Here is a 26,647-nt window from a genome sequence, read left to right as displayed (position 1 = left end):
TTCACAAAGTTAATGGCATCAATTATGTTGTTGGCCATTTAATAATATATAATTAGGCCTTTCAACATTTTCTTAACCTCCACCTTTACAAGGTAACACAAACAATTATGGACTAGGGGATGGATAATAAAATGCAACAGGCTAACAAAAATATTTATTGGTAAACCTTAAAAATCATTAAGTACCCTTTATTAGCCTTCAAATTCATTTATGCCTTATGCAACCCCCTATATTTTGTTACCAATGACGTTAATTCAAGTTGTATATGTTTGAGTCTTGTGGATGAAAAAATATCCGTTGCGAGAGTTAGCCCCACGTACCTATGGATGTTCCCGACTCGGTCAGGATTGCCTCCAATGCGATGATACATGTAAGAAACCAAAAAAACACTATATTTGTTTTCTCTTTTATATTTATCTTTTCCTCCACTATTTTTATTTTTCTTGTCACTAACAAAAAATATCTTTTCACATTCGGATGATAAGGAACTAATATCTTACGTGTTTGTCTCTTCCAACTTGTGTCACTTGTGGAAATTAAACTTTTGATTTTTTGATCATCTCGATGATCTAATGAAGTTTTACACTACTAAATCAACATTTTGTTGATCGAATATCTTTACTAATGTCTGGCTATATATTTTATAAGTATATAAATATATTTACCTGGTTCATTATTATTTTATTTTACATTTCAGTTTGTTGCCTTTTATTATCAGAAATTAATGGTAGGAGTTGATGAAAAATATACTATATTGGTAGATTTATGAAAGATAAATTATGAATGTCTAATTTCAAATTTGAAGAGGAACATCCAATAAGCTTTGTCTATGACATAAACTAACCATAAAGATGTGATGATATTGAAAGAAATCAAAGAATACCTTTAAGGTATATATATTCCGACAAAAGTTACCCAAAATCTAACTGATGTAGCTGCCAGTATAAGCTATAATATGAGGATATATTTACTGTCCCATAAATTGTGTTATTGTATATGCCATCTGTTATGATTGGTCAGAAAAATAATTAATTATTAATTGTTTTACTTAAATATATTTTTTCAACTAATAATAAACTAGTAGTACATACAATGATACAAGTTATAAGACAATAAATGCTTGTAATGCAAAACAACAACGTATCAGTTTTTTCTTTGGATCAGAAATTTTCTAATAAAATATTATTATTATTATTTTCAAAACTTTTGTCGATATTTTCTGAAGCAATTAAATAGGGTGGGGCCCACTACATGTCAAAATTTTCTGTTTCTGTGTTTTCTTATTCTCAGTACACTGTTCTTCTTTTACTCAGTTTTTCTTCTCTATTCTTTCATTCAATTTTGAGATTTCAAAAATTCTTCCAATCTTCATATCTTTTCTTTCTATTGCTTGCCCTCTTCTATTACCTTCAAAAAGTTCACAACTTTGTCTTTGTGGCTTGATTTTGTGACCCAAATTCCATACCAAATTCTATGCTTATTTCATAAAATAGTGAGCTTTATTTGTGGAATGAAGTGGTTTACCCTTACAGATTTGGAGCTATGATTGATTTGGAGGTCACATCTATCTTTTTGTTCTTGGGTTTGCTTTGACGGTAAGTTCTGAATTTCTTTTCAATTTTTTATATATTTTAAATTTTAAATTACGTGTTCTTATTTTAAACCTACTCTAGAGCTGGAAATGGTGGTTTTATTGTTGAATCTGAATCTTATAGGTGAGTAATTTATTTGATTATTATGTAAGAAATGAAGATTTGATTGAGAGCTTCATCTGATTTTTGTGGATCAGTGTTATTGTGGTTATATATATAGTTTTTAATACATTGCTATCTGCTTTGAGCTTTGATCCATTTAGTCATTGTTACAAAGCTCTGTCTAGCTGTTGGTAGTGTTTGGAATGCAATTTTGAAGTTTCCAATTCAAAAAATTTGGGTTTTTGTTGTGTTGCTGGCCTAAGAGAATTGGCATCTAAACTCACTTTTTTGGTATATGATATCTGAACCTGTTTTGAATCTTCAATTTTAGCACTTGCTTGAGTTTTATACTTTTATGTACTTATTTTTTAGGTGGTTAATGTATCTGGGCCTGTTCTATTGTTTGTACTAATTCTTTTGATCCTGAATACATGTTTTTGCCATTTGTTTGAAAATTAATTTCACCAACAAACCCCCGATTTGGTCATTCTTTTGTGTACTGTCTAGACTTCATATATACTCTCTCTTTTTCCCTTCATGAAATTTGAGATTTCCATCCCTCGAGCGTTGTTTGAATCATCTTATTGTAAAATTGTAGCTTTTTCCGGTGGTTATTGTACCAATCCACAAAAAGTACTATTTTCATGTGTTTGGTGCACTTCTTAATCGATTTTTTCCCCTTAGTCCATGAAAAGCAACACCTTTTGGGCGAGAAAATGGACTCTCGTCATAGAAGTATCACGTTTCTTTTACATAAAACACCGGCAAATTATAGCAAGAGGTTTATTACGCTCTCTCTATCTGTTATTTTTTTTATAAATATATTTGTTTTATTTTGTGTTTTACACCAAGTAAAAAAATTGAACAAGGTAATAATCTCTATAATGTTTTTATATTGCATGAAACAGTTAGAAAGCATCGTTTGGTTCTTTTATTATCTTTTTGAATAACTATCTTTTCATCTTTGTGAGTTTTGGGTTTATTCAGGTGGATGATGAATTTCTTTTTCATTTCATTGTCTGCATTTGATTATTCTTGTTTTATTACATTGACATTTTAATTCGAATATATAGTTTTGGCTAAATATGGGTCTGATCTGAAAGGAAAGTAAACTGAGATTAAATTTTATGTGCCTATAATTTATTAGTTGGGAGGATTTGGTTTATTGAAGTTGTTTTGTAGAATGGAATTAGACTATTATCATATTGCCTTTTAGTAAGTTTAATTAATGTAGTAGATAAATAAGGGGAAACAGAATTTAGAAACTCATTCAGTACTAATATACTTTTTCTTGTACCAGAATAGGTGATCAAGTTCAGGTCTCTTTGTAATAAAGTTTGTGGACAAGTGTTGGTTCGGATGTGTAGTATGTGCCATTATTGTGCTGCATCTTTGACAGAATCAAATGTTGCCAACAAGAAGCTGGGAAATGATAGTAGTTTAAAGTTGAATGGTGAAGTTCTCAAGAATTATTGTAAATTTTGTGGAGAGAAGTTAGAGCGAGAAAATGTGAAACGGGATAGTACAAGTCCACATTTCACACCAAATATCCGTCCAACTGCATCATTGACGAGTACTGATAGCTGTGTCTCAACCTGCAGTAAATCACTATCTCTCTGTGTTTTTTATTTTTTATACGTCGATGATGTTAGTCTTGTGGTTATATTGAAAAAAATTCTTTAACTTGCTCTTGATGTGATCTTTTAGGTGACTTGTCTGTTGATGTGAGCTCACCTGACAGGTAATTATTTCCTCACAGAACTGAGTATAAATGTATAATGCTTAACTGATCTATGCTTCAAATACTTATTTTGCTTGTTTCTCTAATAGAATCAGTCAAGAGGAAAGTACAGTTGAAGGTGTTATGGAAGATCTCAACTATAAGCTGAATGGGGAATCACAAAAAGTGGTGGCAAATAATGCCCAAGAAAGCAATAATGACAATGAAGGGTATACGATGAGAGACGTGGAAATCCTACAAGGAAACAACTGCCTCGAAGCAAAAGCTGATGGTTCTGAAAACACTACTGCATCCTATGCCGAAGAAACTGAATATTCTCTTCCTGATGACTTGGACACCCAAACTTGGGAACCTCCCGAGCCAGAAAATCCACAGGATGATATGGAAAATAGTGTGACTTGTAATGATGACGACGACGATGAGGGCATTGGGATTGCATACTTGGGTGAGCCAACCTTTATGAGTAGTTCTAAGGATGAAGTGAGGTTCAAAGAGGAAAAACAAAGAGCAATGGAAGAAGTAATGAATGGGAAATTCAAGGGACTTGTAGGTCAGCTTCTTAAATCTATGGGAGTTTCCTCTTGTGATGAAGGTGATAAGAGTTGGGTTGACATAGTTATGTCTTTATCTTGGGAAGCTGCTTCTTTTTTGAAGCCTGGTACTATTGGAGGTAATGCAATGAATCCTGATGGATACGTTAAAGTGAAATGCATTGCAACTGGTTCTTGTAGCCAAAGGTAAAAATAGTTCTTAAGTAAGAATCTACTTTCTCATACTGCTATTTATTGTTTGTGTACCATTACCAACAAGCTGGGCTTTTTACTCAAATGAAATTTCTGCTTACATAATGGTTACTGTGATTATGATTGTTTTCAGAAATCCGCATGTTGTATTACTCAATCACGTGTAGAATTCAATTATTCTTTGCTTTTCCATTTTACATTTCCTTTAGCTGTACTTGTTTTACCTTGGTATTATTTTCCTACTTTTGTGAATCCACTGGAAATGAACATATAAGCTTTTTTTTATCGGCGGAAATTGAACATATAAGTATTTAGCATGAAATTTTTGTGCCATAATAGCAAATCTTAAAGCAAATATTTTGTGTTGCAGTGAACTCGTCAAAGGTTTGGTCTTCAAAAAACATGCCTCTCACAAGCATATGCTGACCGAGTACAAAAATCCAAGGTTGTTACTGATTAGTGGCGATGTTGGCCATTCTATTAGTGGTCTGTCCTCATTTGACTTCATGGATCAGGTAACTTAAGTTATATTGGATTCTTCCCTTTTTAGTATACCATTCTCTAGCTGATTATTTGCTTCTTCACAGGAGAAAGAGTGTCTGAAATCTAAAATGGGTCTTATAGAAATGTGTCATCCAAATGTTATATTAGTGGAGAAAACGGTTTCTCGTGATATACAAGAGTCCATTTTGGCTAAGAAAATGACACTGGTGCTTGATATGAAGCTTCATCGTCTGCAAAGAATTTCTCTTTGTACTGGTTCACCAATTCTATCATGTGATAATTTGAATGGTCAAAAGCTAAGACACTGCAACTTCATTTATTTTAAGAAGTTTATGGAGGAACATGATGGTGCTGGTGACGGAGGAAAGAGGCCCATCAAAACTTTGATGTTTATTGAGGGCTGTCCTACACGTTTGGGCTGTACGGTATGCCTTTACTTGTAACTCTTGAGATGTATTCTTCATCTTCTATGACACAGCAAGTTTGTATTTGCGTTTATTGACATATGTTTTAAAGCACATATGCTTGAATACCAAGTGTCTGTAGCTTGGGTGTCCAATTTTGTTGTTGTTGTTGTTGAAGTTAGCGTGCTATGAAGCATTAATGTAGATTTGAGAACATCGCAACACTTACACTAGCATTTGACAATTCAATAATTAATAAGCGTTGCTTACTGTACTGATGCTTTACTGCTTTAGAGGCAAATAAACTGCATAAAAAAATGGTACTTGTACACTATGATGCATGTTTGGTGAACATTGAAAACATCATGCTCCAATTTTTTTGGATGATTACATATTTCAAAGTATCAGTATACTATGAATGCCTGAGGAGAATTGGCTCTGATGAACATGGAATTTGAAGCTATTTCTGCTTCATTATTATCAGCTTAGTTGAGCTGTAATTCTTAATTTCCACACACACCCTACAAGATATTTATCTCTACCCCATGCTTCTATTGGCATCCGATGCCAAGTATTCTTTGATTTTTGCTACCATTATATGAATGTGAAGTTATAGCTTATGGTTTTTCTTCTAGAGTTTCTGGTGCTATTAACTTCTGCATCACCTGACATTTCAGATTTTACTGAAAGGAACTCACAGTGATGAATTGAAGAAGATCAAATGTGTCACACGGTGTGCGGTTGTTATGGCATATAACTTAATCCTTGAAACCTCCTTCCTCTTTGATCAGAAAGCAATGTTCTCTACCATTCCTGCTGTGAAATTAGCAGATATCTTGCCAGCCAATCAGGAATCCTTTGGTCGGGCATGTGTTGATTCAATCATTCCATCTCTTGAGTATTCTACTGAAAATGGACTAGTTAGTACTGATATTCCTATGTGCAACGGAATTCATGACAAAAGTACAAATGATTTGAATTTAGAATCAAAAGAGTTTTCCCCATTATCTTTTGAACCATATAATCCAGCTGTGTTTTCTGGGTTCTCAGCCATCTCATCTTCTATGAAGAAAGTTATGGGGGACAGCTTTCCCTTTGCATCTTCTGCTCCTTATCAGTCTCTATCAGCATACTTAGGCTTCAATGGAAGGAAACCCAATGATGAGGTCAATAAATCAATTTCCATTCTAGACTCTCTGGAGGTAGATGAAAATACCAAGATCGAAGCAAAAGATGATTCTAATGGAGTGAAGATACTTAATGGTGGACAATCCCTGCCCACGTCTGTGCATTTTGCTTCCAACGCCCGTAAAATTAAAGATGGTGACATTGATAGAAAGGAAATCCAAAGTAAAGATGATATCGATGCTGTGTTGGATTCTCAGAGTATTTTGGTCTTGATGTCTTCCCGGAACGCCTTGAAAGGCACCGTATGCCAGCAAAGTCATTTTTCTCACATTATGTTTTACAAGAACTTCGATATTCCACTTGGAAAGTTTCTTCAGGATAACCTGCTCAATCAGGTTTTCATTGCTTTTTCCCTTCCTTGCTTCTTTCAGTTCTTTGCTTTATCTGGTTGAATGATGCTGAATTGCTAATTATATGATACAGTGTGTTATTCTGTATGTTCATTCATGAATGTATTGTTGGAATTAGCAAGCATGGCAAGAGTGAAGTTTTCCAATGTAATACAATTTTATATGCGTTATATATGTTTGTATGCATGTGTGTGTATTTTCTCTGCCAAGCGAGGTTGGACTTGAACTAGGTTTATGCTTTAACTGATTGTTGTTGCTGTGTATGCAGACAAGACTTTGCGACACCTGCCAAGAATTTCCAGAAGCTCACTTTTATGATTATGCTCATCATAATAAGCAGCTTACTATACAAGTCAAACGACTGCCTCAGGAAAAATGTTTGCCCGGACAGGCAGAAGGGAAACTTTGGATGTGGAGCCGTTGTGTAAAATGCAAGTCTAACTCAACAAAGCGAGTATTGATATCCACCACTGCTCGTAGTCTATCATTTGGAAAGTTTTTGGAGCTTAGCCTTTCTCGCTATTCTTCTACCAGAAATTTTAGCTGTGGTCATTCTCTTGATAGGGATTTTCTCTACTACTTTGGGTATGACGAACTACATATCCCCTTTTATAGTACAATATACTGTTAATTTGTGTATCCAGACCCCTTTTTCTGCTTGTTCCAAGAAGTATGGAAACAATATAATAAACAAAGAACGCGAATAAAAAAGGAGTTTCTTACAAATGATTTGTTGGGCGATAAGTTGGTCAACTGGATTGTTATGTTCAATTTTGTACTTTTGTTAAGGATGATTTCTATTTTCTACTCTTCCTTTCTCTTTGTAACACCCCCCTTTGTTTTAATAAATTTCTGATTTTAAGAAAAAATTTACAAAAAAAGTCACAGTCTTGGTTCAAGGTGAAACCTAGTGCCTCTTGATGGCCCAAGTTAGGTGCCTTGCATGGAGGTAGTCTGGGAGCACTGTTGGCACACCTGAAAGGTTCCCGGCTTCACCCTATATCATCACTCTGTAAGAATATTTCATTTTTCTAAATTATTTTACTGAATGGGTTTCAAATGGAATAAAATTCAGTTGTTTGAACATTTTATATTTAGATGGATGGAATCTGAATTGTGTAAAGAAAACAGCTATGGTTCTACTTCATGCTCATGTTGTTTAATATTTGACATTTAGAGATGTTCTCGAATTGTGGTTTGTTTGCTAGCATCTTTGCCTTGACTTCTAATGATTCTAAAGTAGTCCTTTTGCATAAGATTCAGTCTAATTTCATTTTGTACTAATTGAAAAATTGAAGTGCCACCAAATTAGTTTTAAATATTTAGGCACAAACCTTTCCGCGCTTAAGTGGTTATTTTCATCTTTATAGGCTCCATGGTTTGCCCCTTATTAACTTGAGAGTTTCCTTATCATGCAGATTAGGTCACATGGTTGCAATGTTCAGATATTCTCCAGTCACCACTTATACTGTGTCCATGCCTCCTCATAAGCTAGAGTTCAGTGGTACCATAGAACAAGAGTGGCTTTCGAAAGAAACTGAGAAAGTATGTTTTGCCGACTTGTCTATTTTTATGTAGATATTTCTTTGACTTATAGTGGCTGAACTATAATATATGAGTTGAGCAATAGTCATGTTCTTAATTCTCAGGCATTTTTTGCACTAAAATTAACTTCTCTTTTTCTTTTTTCAAGGTGTACATGAAAGGCATATCGCTGTTCACAGAAGTTGCGAACTGTTTGAAGACAATAAGACTTGATAGATCAACTTTGAACCTTGGAGGATCAATAAGAGAGTTCTCTGAGGTTGAGAAGATGTTGAAGCAAGAGCGAGAAGAATTTGAGGTTAGCTTTCTATCAGTACATGATTTTGACACTTACTTATGTAACATGGAACCAACATAATCCAATTTGAAAGTTGCAAGTCCTAAATATGATTCTCGTCTTTCCTAGTGTTTCCTTTCATTATGGATTCATATGTGGTAGAATACCTAGAAATATCCCATAATGTTTATCATATTGGGATTCATTAGGATTAACCCTGTTACTAAAGGTAATCATGTTAGGATCAGTTGTCATTATGGGTAATTATGTTAGGATTCTATTTGTGTTTTGTTATTTCTATTTGCATATAAATAGGACCAATCTTGTGTACTTTTGAATAACCTCAACATATCACTCGAATATCAATCTTATACTATTATAATTCTCTATTTTATCTCTCCACTCTTTCCTACCTAAAATCCTCAAATTCAACAATATGTATCTGTTAAATAGGAATATATGACATGCCGTAGCTCACTGGATTTTTTTTCTCTTGTATGCATTAACAGTACAGGAAATAGATATACTAATGTATATTGGAGCGAAAAAATTGTCATAGAGGATGCAAGCTTAAAATTGGATATTGCTAATTTGCTAGTACTAAAGCGCTGATTAGAAGTTTCTATACCAATGCGAGATTTAATTTACTGTGTAAAATGTAACCTGGAAATATTTAACTTGTTCCACATTATACATTAGTTCTAGATTTTCATTTCTTTTGATTTCATGTTTTTCATCCTGATGAATGCTTTTAGATATTGCAATTAGTGTGAATACTAACATGCTTTTTCTATGCCTTGCATATTCATGATAATAGGTAAACATCAAGAATGCTGTTTTTAAGAAAGGGGATCCAGACCAGGCTGCCTTCAAACTGCTCAGTCTAAACCGATTGATGTGGGATCTTCTGATTGAATCATGTGTGTGGGATCGGCGCTTGTACTCATTACACTCACATGACCGTTTAAGAAGTGAATCTAATGTCTCTGAAAAAGTTATGCAAGAACATGGTTATTCAAAAGTGGAAGGCACTGCTGGGAGAGAAATTGCATCTACAGGTAATGTAATGGAAAATAGCAATATTAATGGGGGTGCCAATGTAGAAATCTTGTCGGACACATCTCTGGAAGTAAATGAACTCCCAATAAAGGAAATTCCTATAAGTGTATCACTTCTCGAGGGCAGTGAACAGGATGTCCCACAGAATGTGAAGATTCCGGTTGTTGACGATTTGAGGTCAAGGAGATCTTCTGACAAGAAGTTGAACTTGAGTATTGATGTTTTCACCCAGTCCCCTTCAGAAGGTGGCAATCTCCTGGAAAAGGATTTTGTCACATCGAACCATCTTCAAGTTGAATCTACAGACATTCAAAGCAGCCTTCTAGTTAATAATAGTGCTTCACTGCATTCACCAGTTTCCATTTTGCAGGACTCAAATGAATGGTTCTGGAAGCCATTCGGTGAGATTAGGCAGATAGGTGTAAGGGACTTCCAGAAAATATTGTTGTCAAAATTTGAATCTTTAAGCAGCTCTATCATAGAATATCTACCAACAGCCAATCAATTAATCATTGAGGAAGGTACAAGGTTGCACATCCCTCTCAGGACAGATAATCATATTGTCTCCGACTACGAGGGTGAACCCTCAAGTATCATTGCCTGTGCACTGGCCTTCTTAAAAGATTCATATGCGGTGAGAAAACTTGATGAAGATGATAGTAGAGAAAATGGAGGTACTTCAACATCAATAGAAAGTTTGCATGACTTTATCCATGGTGCTACCTTAACTTCTCCAAACACATTTTCAAGTGCTACAGATTCTGATTCTGTGCATTCTACAGGAAGCACTTCTTCAGAAGAGTCACTATCCTCTCGTTCTCTAGAAAACCATAGTGGCGTAGAGATTGCTATGGGGTATGCAAAATCACTTGGGAAGGAAAAATATACAGTGACTTGTCATTATGTTAACCAGTTCCGTGAACTTCGGAATTTGTGTTGCCTATCTGAGCTTGATTATATTGCTTGTTTAAGCCGCTGTAGGAATTGGGATGCTAAAGGTGGAAAAAGCAAGTCTTTTTTTGCAAAAACATTTGATGATAGGTTCATCATAAAGGAAATTAAGAAGACAGAACTTGATTCATTTTTGGGGTTTTCTTCTCGGTATTTCAAACACATGAGGGAGTCATTCGAGTCCGGGAGCCAAACATGTCTTTCAAAAGTCTTGGGAATATATCAGGTTGGTGTGTCTACTCTCTACATCTCTTGGGGATATATCTTGGAAACATTTGCCAACTTTTTCTCCTGTTTTATTTTCTTTCCTCATGGAATTCTCAGAATTTCAATCTCCATGCAGGTTACTAATAGACATATCAAAAGTGGAAAAGAGGTTAAACACGATCTCATGGTGATGGAAAACCTTAGTTACAATCGAAATATTACTCGCCAGTATGATCTTAAAGGTGCTCTTTTTGCTCGTTACACTTCTGCTGCTGATGGTGCTGGAGATGTTCTTTTGGATCAGAACTTTGTGAATGACATGAATTCTTCCCCATTATATGTCAGCCATAAAGCAAAGCGTCTTCTTCAACGGGCTGTTTGGAATGATACAACCTTTCTCAATGTAAGTCTGCATTAAAAGCATTCTACTACTGCGCCTAAATTGTCACATGATATCTGCTATTGAATTTGTTCTTGTTTTAGAATTTATTTTCCTGACTATCTTATATGATCATTGTTTGCTCAATACGCAGTCAGTAAATGTGATGGATTACTCCTTACTTGTTGGAGTAGATTCACAGAAGCGCCAGCTAGTTTGCGGGATCATTGATTTTCTGAGGCAGTATACCTGGGACAAACATCTTGAGACATGGATGAAGTCTTCACTTGTTGTGCCCAAGAATGTTTTGCCAACTGTAATCTCTCCAATAGAATACAAGAAGAGGTTCAGAAAGTTTATGTCAACATATTTTCTGAGTGTTCCAGATCATTGGTGTTCTCAGAAATCCTCCAATCCTTGCAAACTTTGTGGCTCCAGGGAAGATGATCCTTCCCAACAAAGTTCCTAGCACAAGGATGCCAAATGATTTCTCTTAATATTTTGATTTGATTTTTCAAAAGTTCATAAAAAATTGAGAATTTATGCAACTACTTACCATTGTATATATAGAAGAACCAATATTGTTTATAAACTTAGCCCTGTTATTCTGCAATTTTTAGCAGATTCCTAGGGATGTTGTCATTTCTACATATTCAGCATGACATGAGTAATATTTTTGTAAAGCCTAAGCAAAATGTAAGCTTTACTTTGAATCAATGAAAAGTGCAGTTGCTACCCCCCAATGCTATTCTATTGGACAAACCAGTAAAAGCACATGCTTAATGTGGTTAATGCTTTAGATACTTGTTATCACTATTTGTTTAAGACTTGTATTATTTGTACACTTTATATTGTATTTTTATGTTCTGATACACTTGTTTATAATATCTTTTTCTCCACTTCAAAATATATGAAATGAAGAAGCCATGCATGGGGACTAACCTTCAGACTGGGGGTGGTGTTGATTTGAACCCTTGATCTCACATAGAAAGTTTGTTTGGGACACAATCTATTTGTTGAAACATTCTTTGTTTAAAGAATAGTGTTACCTCCTCATAAATGTAAGGATTTTGATAAAAAGCAGCTACATTTATCAGGTATGGTAGTGGTAGATGATGTAAATTAATAGTAAGTATAAACCACTATGTGTGAATAAACATGCCGTGTAATCCACCTCTGTGAAATTTCCATGAAGGTTTAAAAACTGTCACACATTGTGACATGGATGAATCTCACTACTGCTATGTCATGAATGCAATACTAAGTGGCACTGCCAGGCTCAACATTCTATTACCCACAGTCACCATCCTTGCCTTCACTATTTTTGCTCCTATCCTGACAAACGATGGCGAATGTAGCATGCTGAATCACTGATTGATGGGGATCTTTCTAGCTATATTGGTAGTGCCTTGTGTGTTCTTCACCATTACTGATAGCTTCAGAACAGCCACTGGCAGGTTGTACTATGGGGTGGCAACATTCATGTTTCAGCTTAGAACATGCTACATGCTAAAGTTTTTATGATATCTTGATTTTAGATCTTAAAATTTATTTCAACAGTTGTTGATCAGTTTCTTGAAGTAGTCCCATAAACCAGAAAGATATTGGTACAATTGCATCCCAGAAGATAAAATAATATCAGCAAGGTACCCTCAGGAAATTAATGAACTGTAAATTAGCAACTTGAACAAATAGTAAACAGTAACATAGTCAACCAGTGTTTCACTTTGATAAAGTTATCAGTAAAATACTAATTGCCATGGTTACATATCAAGTTTAGGTGTAAAGGCAAAGTAAAGATGAATCAGAGTAAACAATACTCATGGACATTGGCAACTATTTCCTCCTATACAATTCATATTATCCAAACACTCCATCCCTTCCCCTTCTCAAAATTCCACTGTTATGGTGCAAAATCGAACCTGAAATTAAATTCAAGGGCTACTTAAAATTGAAAAAGAAGAAACACAAAGAACTACTTGTATTCAAGTACAGTGACAACGGCGTGGAACCAAAACATCTGGTGGTTTTCTTTTCTCTCGAATTATGGCTTCTTTAATCATGGGCAGTTTTTGGTGAACTTTCTTCCATATGTGATTCACTGCACCATCCAAGGGTATTGGTCCAATTCCACCGGGATGACCATTGTCATACACAAATATGGGTTGTACCCGTGCCATATTTTGACGGAACTTGTCTATCTTCACTTTTGAGAAACTTTTAAGATGATTGACTAGCCAGCTTGGTTTCAATGCATCACCAACCGCCACAAAGACCGAAAATTCTGAATAATCCACCATACCTTCAAATGGGAGCTCAATGTCGTCGCTTACAATTACAGGTATACAAAGACTTTGAATGGCATCAAAAAGTCGGCATGAAGTGGGTGTATCTCCAGCTGGGTGCAGGCAAAACTCAGATGTCCTCATCCCCCTTATTGATTGCTCTCGCCCGGTGACATTAGGGAAGCCTTCCTCCATTATAACACCGGGCTCATTAATCAACAGATCCCATAACTTCTCTCTGACTAGGCCTCCCTGTATATAAAATAATTTGCCAGTGATAAGAATGAAACACGTATTGTATTAGCTCTTCACAATTAGAATGGCCAGCTTAATCATGCATCTGTTGTATAAGTCATCTAACTAATGCACAAAGTTCCAAAGCTAAGTTTAGGTGATAACATAGGTGCATGATATGGAAAATCCACAGAGAACAGATACAATGAGATGAGACAAAAGGGACTACACTCGCTCAGCAAACTTTATCACTAAAAATGACAGAGCAGTTAAAGAATCCACTCATAGTGAGTTATGTAAGATGCAAGTTTGGCAAATGTGAAAAAGTAAGCATGGGTAGTCCATACAGAAAAAACTGACCCGATGCCTATGTTTAGCCCCTTTAAAATACAGAAGGGTGTGGCGCTCCTGGTTTTCTGACAAGCGCAGCCTGGGAAGTAGATGTGTATATGGAACAATCACATCTTTAAGAACAGAAACTTGGGTGTGCTGAATCATCATTTCGGGTGAGCTACAGTTGGATGATTTAGAGTCCTGTCTGTACCAACCACCAAAATCCACGACAAGGAGAACAGCTGGAGCAATCTCATCTTTAACATGCCACATTGCGACTGGGTCTGCCAAAGAATGCTTCAGTTTTTAAGATAACCTGACAATTCAAAGACTAAATCATAAGATGGTAAAAACACACCACATAGTTTTCTCCTTTTGAAAATGCAATACACTGTTCTCTCCTTGTTGCCAACCTAATCATACTAAGATAATTATTTTTCAAGAAAAACACATACCTAGGCATCGAAAGCAAATGGATAGAACTTTTTCACAATTTGGGCCACGAAAACGGCACTACCACTACCTATATGTGCAAATCAAACTTCTTATCCTAAGTTGCATCAGATTTATAAGCAAACACAATATTTAGAGAATTGTAACAAAACCCAGATCCCAAATTCCAGCAAAGATATACCGAAATTAATTCAACACCATGAACCTTCTTTCCTTAAACTTACCTTCCCTTCCTAATCCATAGTAATCAGACGCGACAAACACTATAATCAAGACACTTTTACATCAAACACTAACAGAGAGCATTCCCATAGAATCATAATTAAATCACAATTCACTCACACTAGCACGCAAATTTACACATACAACCTTAACAAGAACAAGTTGGTAGCACATACAATGAGAGAAAGTGATAAACTAAGCTTACCAGTGAGCACAAAAACATGATCTCGTCCACCAGAACGGTTCCAAGCCTGAGTATTCTTCACAAAATCCATAACCTCCCTCTGCCTCAAGTAATCATCATTACCAACCTTCTTTCTAAACACCCCTTTAGCCATTCCCAATTGCAATTCAGCACTGAGAGTAGCGAAGAATGGCACAAACACCACATCAGCGTCACGTGCATCAAAAACCCTTTTTGAGAACGACCCAGTTCTCAAATCAGGTGGAGTCATAAGATCCCCCATAATCCAGTACTCCGCGCTGTACTGTTTGATTAATGGGTTCTCAGGGTAGGGTGGAAAATCTAGGGTTTTGGAAATATGGGTAGATCGAATTTCACTATCTGGATCAGTGGAGAGACGGGAATCGGAATTGAGGGACCAATAACGGTGGAGGAGGTTGTAATTGAGGGATCTGGGAAGATCAGCAACGTAGACATTGATGGAGGAAGAAGAAGAAGAAGAAGATTGAAGAGAGAAAGAGGAAATGTGAGAGATGGAGGAAGAGAAAGAGAAGAAGAAAGAGAATGAGAAAATGGAGAGAAGTATGAAGAGAAGGAACAATGTGGGAACAGAGAACAAAGAAGTACCATTGTTGTTGTTGTTGAGAATCATAGGCATTTTGCTTTGTTGCTTCTGTTAATGATTGTGATTCAGTTTCAGAACTTTAGTGCTTTACAATGCTTCAATTGTCAAGCTTCAATATCATGGTTATTTTAATTTTTTAAGATAATTTGTATCCACCTATTTCAAAAAAAAAAAAAAATGATATATTCTCCTATTAATCTTCGTATCCTTTTGTTTATAAGAAGATAACATGTATTACAATGATATACTTTATTTATTAATGATTGAATTACAAGTAATATGTGTCACTTTTCTGTAGATAAAAATTAGTAGGAGAATATATCAAGTGTTCATTTCTAAATCAAACTTTAATGCAATTAGTCAATTACCAACAACTCACCCACAAAACATTGGTTTAGTGGTTTAAGGCTCACTTAATTACTAAGGTGAAGCAAAAGTTGATGGAAAGGGTAGTCATGACCCAAAAGAAATTAGTTTCTTACCTAAAAAAATGATGAGAAGATGCTCTTAGTAATACTAAAAAAATTATCAGCAAGACGTTAATCTAGTAAAATAAAACCATGTTAGATTCAAGAAAGATCAAAAGGTTAATAGTTTGATTTCTGAAAGTGACATTTGTTGAAATGTCAATCACACATCTAAAAAATTAGTTCATTATTCGTAAATAAATATTAGTATAAAGAAAAGAACTTTGGACCAATAACATGAACTTTGAATAAACTATAGTGAGCTTTTAATTTAAGCAACCACCGAACCATTCTTTGATGAGTAGATTTTGTAAACCTATAAATAACAAAATATAAATAACCGTTGAATATCCCACATATGGACAAAAAAATTATATGGAAAGTAAAAATTATGTGTATCAACAGCTTAGCAAATAGCAATTAAATATTTGAAGTCAGATGGAATTTAGGCAATTTACTACCAATCTCAATAAGTGTCGCTCACAGAATCGACCTTTAACATTTTGATAATCCTAAGAATCTAGCATATCTTATACTATTAGATCAACATTTTATTATTTTGTATATATTCATGGCAATTAAGAGTTTCCATATAACTTCAGCTATAATAAACTCATACAAAGTTAAAAACAATAGATCAACTTTTTAGTGTTGTATTATATGACACATCATTAGGAAATGATGTGTTAATCATTCTTAACAAAATGAGACACCTTTTCTATGAAAATATATTTTTTATCATGTCATAAAATAATAATCCACATTAAATTACGTCCTAAATTATAGGTTTGAGTAGTTGACTCAGTGGTTAAGTTGTTTCTTGATATTTTTGGAAATTTACCCATTATTGTACTATTAAGTATTCAACCAAAATCAGTACTTGGTTCAAGAAATATTTTTTTCTTAAATAAGACCGAAAATAATATAAACAAATTTGAAGAAGAATGTAAAAGTATTTGTTTTGATTCTTGTAAACAAAGCTTTAACCATATTTGGGTGAGTACACATCTGATGTCTCACACTTTGTGTCACTTCATGTGTCATGAACTTGTGATTAGTTATTTAATTATTAAGTATTTTCTGACCGATCATAAGCCGATGGCACATGAAGTAATACAGTGGGACACTCCCATTAGGGTTCGTGTAGATATTGTCTGTAGGTGTGATTTATGATTACTGTGGATTAACTAGTGCTACTACAAAATAGTCTTGACTAAAAAAAAATAATACTAATCAAGCCATAAATTCAACCACTTCCACAACTATATGAGTAATTAACAAAACTTATCCCAACTCCAAGTTATAATACTTGATATTGATCCAAAATTAAAAACTATAATTATGATAGAGTATTAGAAAGATAAAAATATAGGGTTATCACATTTCATTTTTTTTTTAAACAATCTTCATTATCTATACTCTTAATGAGAGAGAAAATATAAATAATCAAAGAATTTAATATTTATATATGAGTAATGTAAGGGCTTTTTACATTTTTAACATAATATCTATATTACATGAGTAAGCAACTTTGAAATAAAGTAATACATATAAAATAGTAGAGTGGTATGAATCAATGTATAGATTGCATAAAAAACTTTAAGCCACAACAATAAATATATATATATATATATATATATTAAATTGATATAATTAAATTTAAGAATTAAAAAATGTTTATTTTATTATTTTTGTAACCTCTTTCTCTTTATGGATGGAGGTAGTGAATAATGAAGAAAACTTCCTTAAAGACACATACATCATATTAAAGACAAATATATTTATACATTTTGATATTAAATTTTAATTAAAACTAAATTTTTAATATGTTAATAATGTTTTATCGGTTACGTACACATATGCCAAGTCATATTTAGAGACAAATATATTTATACATTTTGACACTAAATTTTTAATATGTTAGCAATTTATTGGTTATCTCACTACGAGTTTTTATCCTCGTTGTTCATATCATAAGCTAACTTGTACTTCTACTTCCATGACAAAGAGAGAGAAAGAAAACACTCACTAGCTCACTTCACTTCACTTCACTCCAATTTTTCTCCAATCTTTCATATGCAACTTCTCACAGATCTTTTCTCTTGGTAACTCTCCTTATGCATCCTCAATTTTTATTTTATTTGTAATTATGCATCTTTAATTTTCCTTTGGATGTTCCTGCTCTTGTTTTTTCCCCCATTAATTAAATGGGTTTCATTTTCTTGTTCTTATTGTTATTATAATTATTATTTTCAGATTTAGTGAGCTTCATAGAGAGTTGATGGATTGGAGCTATAAAGGTGATCAGAATTGGTGTCTTCACTATAACATTACTGTAAACTGAAGAATTCTGCTTTTTTTTTTTCAATTTTTGATATAAAAGACTCTTTTTTTAATTCAGGTTATAGTGTTTATGTATTGTATGAACATTGCATATTACTTAGATTAAAAGCTATATTATAGTTTCTAGCAATTGTCAACATACAAAAATATGGGTGGTCTTTGCTCAAGATCAAGGAAAGGCACTGTAGAGGGTGTAGCTTCAGATGATAATAATAATAATAATAAGAATGCTCTTAATGAAACCTCTACACATGTTAATGGTTATGCCAATGATAATAATGAGTCTGGGATGGTTTATCAGTCTTTCGGGCATCCCGAAAATAAGCATAGCAATTCAAATCTGCCACTTCTTGTTGATGACTTTTATAAGAATGAGCGAGAACCGTTTTCGTTTATCGAGATGGAAAAGGCTTCCCATGGGCTGAGTTTTGATGATATCAATGATGGGATTCCTAGCCTGTCTAGGGCTTTATCAACCACGTCTTCGATATCAAAGCAGGCTGCTGTTAAGGTAAGTTACAATTCTTATTTTGATTTTTCTGTTTCTTATGTGTTTGGAATTTTGGATTGTCTTTGTTTTTTTTTTAAAATGCTGCAAAGATAACTTTTGGGTGAGAAGCTATTTCATGTAAAAAAAATAAAGCTAACCCAAACATGTGCAAACCTATGTTTCTGTCCAAGGTTTTAAATTGTGGTCATAGTTACGTTGTGTTTATCATAATTGCAAACTATTGTGGGAAAATGTGGTCGAAGTGACCACAATTGCGGTTGCGATGTGGTTACGGAGACTGCCAAAACCACGAAATTGTGCCGTCAATTGCAGTCGTGGACTTAGATTACATTTCCTTTTGGTTTATGTGTTGGTGTGTTACAGGTATCAGAAGTGAGTTCACTTTTGGGCAGAGCTGGTACGGCTGGGCTTGGCAAGGCAGTAGAAGTTTTGGACACACTAGGTAGTAGTATGACAAATTTGAATGTCAATAGTGGTTTTACATCTGGCGTGATGACAAAAGGAAATAAAATTTCAATTTTGGCCTTCGAAGTTGCCAACACAATTGTTAAGGGTGCCAATCTGATGCACTCTCTTTCGAAGGAGAACATTAGACATTTAAAAGAGGTGGTTCTACCATCCGAAGGAGTGCAAAATTTGATATCTAGAGATATGGATGAACTCCTTAGAATTGCTGCAGCAGACAAGAGGTAGGTTATCATGACTATTTTCACGATCTATTTTTTCAGTTCCTATTTGCACTTAATGTTCTCACTATTTTGTACTGTTATGACAGAGAAGAATTGAAGATATTTTGTGGCGAAGTTGTGCGTTTTGGAAATCGCTGCAAAGATCCTCAGTGGCACAATCTGGATCGCTATTTGGAAAAGTAGTCGCTAAATTGACTTAATTTTTATTTCTATCTTTTTCTAGTAACCTCTAACACTGTGTTCGTTGTGTTTTGCTTTGTCATTATTGATCTTTAGGTTAGGTTCAGAGCTTACACAACAAAAGCAATTGAAAGAGGAAGCGGAGATGGTGATGCAACAACTAATGACCTCCGTTCATTATACAGCTGTGAGTACATCTGTTATTACGAACATGCCTGTCTTCTTCCTCTTATTTGTGTGCCGATCTCATAACTCTAACCTTTTCATTGAACTGTCTATTTCAGTATCATATATGGTATATGTACTACAGAATGTTGTTAACCTGATGCTTGCACTTGAGGGAAAATTGTGTTCTGGTTCTAGTTTCATGTTTTTATTATCCCACCTATTCTTTTAAGTTGGAACCGTTGTTTATGGAATAGCTTTCAACATAAAACCTCACTAAAACTCTAATTGCATGATGAAAATAAAGCTTTCTTATTCGCCATATTCAGTTGACTCACTTACCTTCTTGATTCTGACATGTGCCTCTGCTAACTTGTTTAATAGATTCATTAATTCACTGAAACTCTTGATCTTTAATTGGATGTAAGCATTCATTTCTGAGAATGAGATAGCCAAGTTTCTGTTTAGGATATTTTCAGCTTATTGTTGAAGCTTCATTTTTAGATTTCTTCACTGCTTTACAGCCTGTTGAAGTTACTAAAACAATCTGAGACACTCCTTTATTCTCGATACTAAGGGATAATGTATAGAAACGGGTTTTTTTAAATTTACAAATAGAGATAGATAGATAGATGGATAGTTGATTGACCCTTTTCCTGTGCTTTCTATGGTTTACATTCTTGCAATTTTCAGATTTCTTTTTTCTGTATGAAACATGCAGCTTCTTTTTATGTTTAGTCAATCAACTTGAGTCGTAGTTGATGTCTTGCACATCTTTAGAATTAACGTATAAACTAAAATTTAAAGAATCATATAGATTTTTATTCAAGCTTGATATCCAATTTTTTTCCCAATACGTGAATGTTCTGATGGAAAGTTGTTCTTATTTCTGAAAGCTGCACGGTAGTGTTTTTTTATTTTTTTACAGTTGGCCTAAATTAGTTTAACATTTTTCTTGGAGTGCAGGAATTGTACCATGAATTACATGCCTTAGACAGGTTTCATCAAGATTATCGGCGCAAGCTTCAAGAGGAGGACAATTCAAATGCCACACAAGGAGGTAAATGCTGGCCTGGATTTACGCATACCAATTTCACTAAATCATGGGTTATTTGTTATGTATTTTAAAATAACTATTCTGCTTAGAACCAATATCTTATGTATGATGTCACAGAAACTAGTTTCCCCCATAATAGTAATTAGTAATGACTGATGAGGGTAGCACTTGGAAATATTACCATTGCTCTCAAACTAAATACCCCAGAGAATTGTCAAAAGCGCACACCGACTTCAAGTTTTCTTTCCCCCAAACCCTCTACATTCCTGGACAATGCAGGGCATTGTTTTAGGTTCAACCCCATTTTTAGACCCAACCAAATGCACAGGAATAACAATAACCCCTCACCACCTCATTGCAGACCATTTAAGATTATATATGGACCCTTATTTACACATTTCTACCGATATCACTATAACCTCTCACACCTATTCGCACTGGAGTCTCTACCAGCTCTCTCAAGCCCTGCGCAAGTCCTCTTCTTCAAAACCCTCTCCTGCCAATTCTTGGACCTTCCCCCACACAGAAAAAGAGCTCGTTGTCGGAAGGAGGTCCGCTCATTGACAGAGGAGCCTTCCATGGTTAAATGAGCAGCTGAGGGTTTGGGGGTTGGGTGAGGGTCAGAAAGCCAGCAACGGTGGTGGAGACCACCTATTACTTGCTAGGTCTTGACATAGTGGATGTTGATTCTGCAACAGCGGCGGGTTGGAGGTGGAGGTTTCCCAACGGGTTGGAGATGTGGAGTTTGAGGGTGAGGATAAAGATGTGATTGAGAATTTGAATAAGAGTAAAAATGAAATTGTGCACATATACACTTAAAATTAGGGGTATGAGATCAATTTTTAAAGAATTATCACCGTTTCCTTCAATTTTGTCTAATACTTTTTTAAGGCGGACAACAAATTTGGAACACGTTGTGTAATTGGAATTATATAATTGATCTGTTAGCCACATCTTTGGAGCCTAAATCTTTATACAGGCATCCAAAAATCAGACCACATATTTACGATTCAGGAAAGGAATGTTATGGCTCTGTTAGTCTGTTACCAAAATGAATATTCTTATTTTAGGTGATCAATGTTTATAAATGTGTAGGAGATACCCTTGCAATTTTAAGAGCAGAACTGAAGAGTCAAAAGAAGCATGTAGCAAATTTGAAGAAAAAATCACTCTGGTCCAAGATTTTGGAAGAGGTAAGAGACAATGTAATCACTTATTGATTTTTATGGATGCATATTGGAGTGTTTATTGTATTATAAATTGGAACTTTAATATAAGAATTGATTATTACTGTCTTTATCTTCAGTGAATTGCCATCTAAAAAGTGTACTTGAATTCTTTGAATTATGTTCACTCATTTTCTTTCTTTCTTTAGTTTCAGTTGGACCTATAGTATTTCCCCCTATTTGTACTAGAGAGGAGGACCAAACGTTTTACCTTAGAATTCAGAAGTTTAATTAAAAGAAGCGCAAAAGAGAATGCACAGTGGATAAGTGATTGGATCAGATAGTATACTTGTTGAAGTATGGGAATGCCTAGAAGAAAAAGGGATAAGTTGGATCGTGAAGATTTTGAACGAGATATTGAGGTTTAAGACATTGTCATATGAATGAAGAAGCACTTGATCCTTGTATTTTAAAAACAGAGGAGATATGTGCTAATTACATAGGGATTAAGCTTATGAGTCATACTAAGAAATTATGGAGAGAGTAATTGAACGGATATTAATACACAAGACTCACATTTTAGAGAAGTTGATTGGATGGAAGATAGCTCCACAGTTAGAGGGAGGGAAAGACTAAGAAAACTCTTGGTGAAACCATTAGGAAGGATTTAGACTTTAATGGCCTATCGAAGGAGTTGGTTTTTGATAGGATATAATAGTATATCGAAAACTCTTGGCCCACGTCACCTAGTGGAAAAGATTATGATTGTTGTTTTTGTTGTTATTTGTAATTTTTCCTCTAATAGTTCTCTATAAAGAAAACTCTATTCTTAACAACCTCTTTATCTTAAGCATTTTTATTATCATACAAATGTAAAATCTAATTGTTGCATATGCAGGTGATGGAAAAGTTTGTAGACATTGTCCACTTTCTACATTTGGAGATGCATGAAGCATTTGGTAGTGCCGGTATGATTTGAAGAATTAGAAAGATTATTGATTATGATTTGATAAGGGGCTTATATGCTTTTATTTCTTGCTCCCTCAGTATGAATAATGGGGTAAAGTATATGTATCAAGTTATCTCCCCAGCTTATATATGTCATAAATGATTTTGCTGATCTTTGTTAACCCTGTCCGAACCTTTTTCAACTTAAGTCAATCCCTTTGTTTTTCCTTGACATGATGTAGAGCATCCTTTCCTTTTGTTAAGATGCCTGATCAAATAGAATGTGTCTTTTATACCTTTTTACTGTTCAACCTTGCAGATGCTGATAAGCAAGTGAAAGATTTTCAAGGCAGTCACAAGAAGTTGGGGTCGGCTTGTCTTGCTTTGCATTATGCAAACGTTGTATCTCAAATTGATACTCTTGTGAGTTCAAGATTTCATCAAATTATATATTTGTTGTTGTCTTGTTGTCTTGTGAGTTGCAAATTCAAATTATTCCTTTTAGTCCTCGTTGAAGCTGTGTTGCTATATTATGTTTTATTTCTTCTATGTATGTCCAGTTGTTAATGAAAAATAATTTGGAAGGGGTAAGAAAAGCAGGGAAATAGAAGCATTTACACAAACAAGCATAATAGTTTGTATTGTTAAAAAAGCATGTTCCCACCACCAGCTTAACTTTCCTAATTATGAACATTGGTTTACTTGTTTTTTTGCATGATTTTCTTGGAATGCTATGGAAATGGAACCATTCATCAATGAAATAGTTAACAGAAATACAGAATATAATTAGTTTGTTCTTATTCCTTTTTCCTATTTGTTTATTTGATGCACTATAAGACAAAGCCTGACGGTTAGGAGATGCAGTTTTATTCTTATTTCATGCTTTCCTTGATTAGTTAGATTAATTATATTTTATCAATAAGAGCAGAATTTACACATTGCTTGCCCCTGCTCAAAGAATACACTCAGCTGCTATTTCATTTTGACCTCTTGAGAACATGTTAAATGTTCTGCAGCGACATGATAGTACCAGCATATCTTCATTTTCACTATAATGACTAGTAATGCATCATGTGGAATAGTTATATGATATGTAAAGTTTATATGTCATTTTGCGTCTTGACAATTTTTGCATCCATTATTAAACTTGTCACTTTAGGATAATGGTCACAGTTGTAAAAGGAGAATTTATCTATATAATATTATTTATCATCTTAATAGAACTGTGCTACTTACAATTGTGGCTCCTTCTGAGAAAATGATTGCAAAACATATCCAAAGGTAGTGCTGAGTTGACATTTTAATTATACCAGGTATCCCGTTCAGGCTATGTTCCTCCTAATATAAGGGATGCCTTATATCAGGGGTTGCCGCCTAATGTCAAATCAGCGTTGCGCTCAAGGTTACAGTCATTTCAGGTTATAGAAGAGGTGCTTATTCCCATTCCTTGATACTTTTTTGTTCTGTATATTAGTTAGGTTTGCATACTATAAATTAATCAATATGACATGGTTCCCTTGTATTATTCATATAAAAAGATTAAGCATACTTGGGTTTCTTTAACTTTACGAGGTTGCACTTTCTTCCGAGTCATGGTCATAACGCAAATAGTAATTAGATTATAACATACACCATTTTTTCAGATGTATTCTTAATCATAATTCTAATGGATATATCTATTTTTCTCCCTTTTACATAAGTCAGATGCATAAAGGAGTTTTGATTGATTCAAGCATGTAGAAGAACTTGAAGATTTTGGTTTATATATTTGTATCACATAACTTTTTCATGTGATGAGTACCTCAAATTTTCGTGTCTGTGTCTGCATTACTGTTTTGATTCAAAATTTTCAAGTATAAAGAAGTTTGTAACTAATATATGGCTTTGCACATAATAATGTGCTTAGAAGTAGAAGAAGCCGGTGATACGCTTAGTTTTTCGCTTTTAATAAAAAACAAATTTTGCTTTCGCCTTACAATTTTTTTGTTATGAATACTTCATAAAATTGTGCCCGTGTACATATTGTTTAGAATCAGTATATGACAAAAAAGTATTTATTTTAAATGCATTATGTGATTATTAATGAGTTGGCTGCTACTCCTGTCTCTTCCTTTCTGTGGAAGCAGTTATACCGAGTTTGTGCTACGTGTTCTATATATTGATTGCGACCAAATTTTTTAATCCAAATCTGACATGACGGAAGACATTCTTGCAGCTTACGGTTCCGCAAATCAAAGATGAAATGGAGAAAACTTTACAGTGGCTTGTTCCTATTGCGACCAACACAACGAAGTATATTTACTTACCCTTACTCAGCAATGAGTTGCTTTAGCAGTTTAGCTTTATATACTCATTAGCTTTTATGTGTTCTCTTCTATTATTCAATTACCATTAACCTCTATGTTTTGTGTTCAATTATTTAACTACCCTCTCTTTCAATTGGTTTAATTCAGAGCTCATCATGGTTTTGGGTGGGTTGGAGAATGGGCAAATATAGGGTGAGTACTGAATTTCAGATTTGTTTCTTTCCATGTTTATGACTACTTATTCTTTCTGACCAAAGTTTGTATATCAGGTTACAGGTCAACCGCAAACCTGCGGGTCAGTCCGACTTGTTGCGGATTGAAACACTATATCATGCTGATAAAGACAAAACAGAAGGTTATATACTTGAACTAGTTGTGTGCCTTCATCATCTAGTAAGTAAGGTAAAAGTTGGTAATGGAGGACTAAAGTCTCCAGTCAAATCTCCGATTCGTTCTCCTACACAGATGACGGGAGAGTTATTTACACAGAAAGGCTGCTCTAGTTCTCCGATGTTAACAATTGAAGATCATAAAATGCTTCGAGATGTTGGTAAGCGGAAGCTAATGCCAGGCATTAGTAAGAGCCAGGAACTTGGCATTTCGAAGAGTAGGTTGAGTAAATACCATAGGCTAAGCAAGAGTAGTAATCATTCCCCAATCAATGAAAGTCAAAATGATATATTCTTTACAAGGATGCCATCTTCTTCTGTTCCTGTCATTTGCTTTGAAGTTGACAGAATGAAAACCTTGGATGTCATTGATAGGGTTGATACTATTGTAAGTTCATAATTGTGCCATCTTCAAGTGAAGTTGGTTGCACCCCTTTGTTTCTTATGAGCCATGAAATTTTTTGTTGATTCTCCTAGGCAAGAGTGATGTGAAGTAAGCCATAGTCTTTTTGAGATTGTTGTAATGGGGTGGGGACAAATAGGGTCATAGTTTTCAATTCAATGTATATGTATAGATTATTACATAATCATATAGTAACTGTTCATCAAATATGCTTTCTAGTTTCATTATGTGTAGTTTTATTCTAAACTTTTTGGTTAGATAAGTGATAACTCCAATTCATAACAAAGATACAAGGGTGCTGTTAGAGAATGTTTTGGTTATTGATTCCCTAAGCAAAGAAGTGATACACAACTAACACATGAATATACTTCAAAATTACTTTACTTACCTCCTAAGAAATAATCATTCAATTATGCATGCAACAGTGCTTTGATCAAGAACCTGATGCCAAAGAAACTAAAGCCAAGAGCCCCATACTGTCAAGGTATGAAAGATTCTCCAGTACATTTCATACGTTTATACAATAAGAAGAGATTCGATTACACCCAAGTTAAGTTATACTCAATTTCATCCATTGATCTTCTTAAATCTAATTGACCAAATGTGTGAAACTTAAAAGTCATCTAAGATTCATGTTTTTCTTTC

At 34.4% G+C, this 26,647-nt stretch overlaps 3 protein-coding genes across 6 annotated transcripts; 2 read left to right on the top strand and 1 right to left on the bottom strand.

Annotated features, from left to right (window-relative positions):
* Positions 1,303-11,775, top strand: LOC109354590 (putative 1-phosphatidylinositol-3-phosphate 5-kinase FAB1D). 3 transcript variants are annotated; one of them, XM_019597191.1, is made up of 13 exons: positions 1,303-1,595; positions 3,000-3,294; positions 3,402-3,435; positions 3,525-4,172; positions 4,549-4,693; positions 4,766-5,107; positions 5,764-6,609; positions 6,893-7,209; positions 8,043-8,169; positions 8,318-8,467; positions 9,264-10,682; positions 10,800-11,066; positions 11,197-11,775. In XM_019597191.1, exons 2-13 carry the CDS (start codon positions 3,054-3,056, stop codon positions 11,509-11,511), a joined length of 4,851 nt encoding a protein of 1,616 aa, XP_019452736.1. In that variant the 5' UTR covers positions 1,303-1,595; positions 3,000-3,053; the 3' UTR covers positions 11,512-11,775. The 3 variants fall into 3 exon arrangements, with proteins under 3 accessions (XP_019452736.1, XP_019452735.1, XP_019452737.1); XM_019597190.1 differs by having other exon boundaries at positions 2,995-3,294; XM_019597192.1 differs by lacking the exon at positions 3,000-3,294 and having other exon boundaries at positions 1,304-1,595.
* On the bottom strand, positions 12,707-15,491 carry LOC109355144 (probable arabinosyltransferase ARAD2). Its single transcript, XM_019598115.1, has 4 exons — positions 14,775-15,491; positions 13,922-14,178; positions 13,033-13,579; positions 12,707-12,981 (listed from the first exon to the last, which is right to left on the bottom strand). Exons 1-4 carry the CDS (start codon positions 15,409-15,411, stop codon positions 12,977-12,979), a joined length of 1,446 nt encoding a protein of 481 aa, XP_019453660.1. The 5' UTR covers positions 15,412-15,491; the 3' UTR covers positions 12,707-12,976.
* Positions 17,841-26,211, top strand: LOC109354881. 2 transcript variants are annotated; one of them, XM_019597672.1, is made up of 13 exons: positions 17,841-17,950; positions 18,102-18,699; positions 19,063-19,388; positions 19,475-19,567; positions 19,665-19,755; positions 20,700-20,793; positions 21,886-21,983; positions 22,855-22,924; positions 23,224-23,327; positions 24,218-24,334; positions 25,120-25,196; positions 25,358-25,402; positions 25,480-26,211. In XM_019597672.1, the coding sequence occupies exons 2-13, from the start codon at positions 18,337-18,339 to the stop codon at positions 25,997-25,999; spliced, it is 1,998 nt and encodes a 665-aa protein (XP_019453217.1). In that variant the 5' UTR covers positions 17,841-17,950; positions 18,102-18,336; the 3' UTR covers positions 26,000-26,211. The 2 variants fall into 2 exon arrangements, with proteins under 2 accessions (XP_019453217.1, XP_019453218.1); XM_019597673.1 differs by having other exon boundaries at positions 17,856-17,950; positions 18,120-18,699.

Source organism: Lupinus angustifolius, chromosome LG08, assembly GCF_001865875.1.
Source record: "Lupinus angustifolius cultivar Tanjil chromosome LG08, LupAngTanjil_v1.0, whole genome shotgun sequence".
NCBI lineage: Eukaryota > Viridiplantae > Streptophyta > Magnoliopsida > Fabales > Fabaceae > Lupinus > Lupinus angustifolius.
This window is presented reverse-complemented; position numbering and strand designations above follow the sequence as displayed.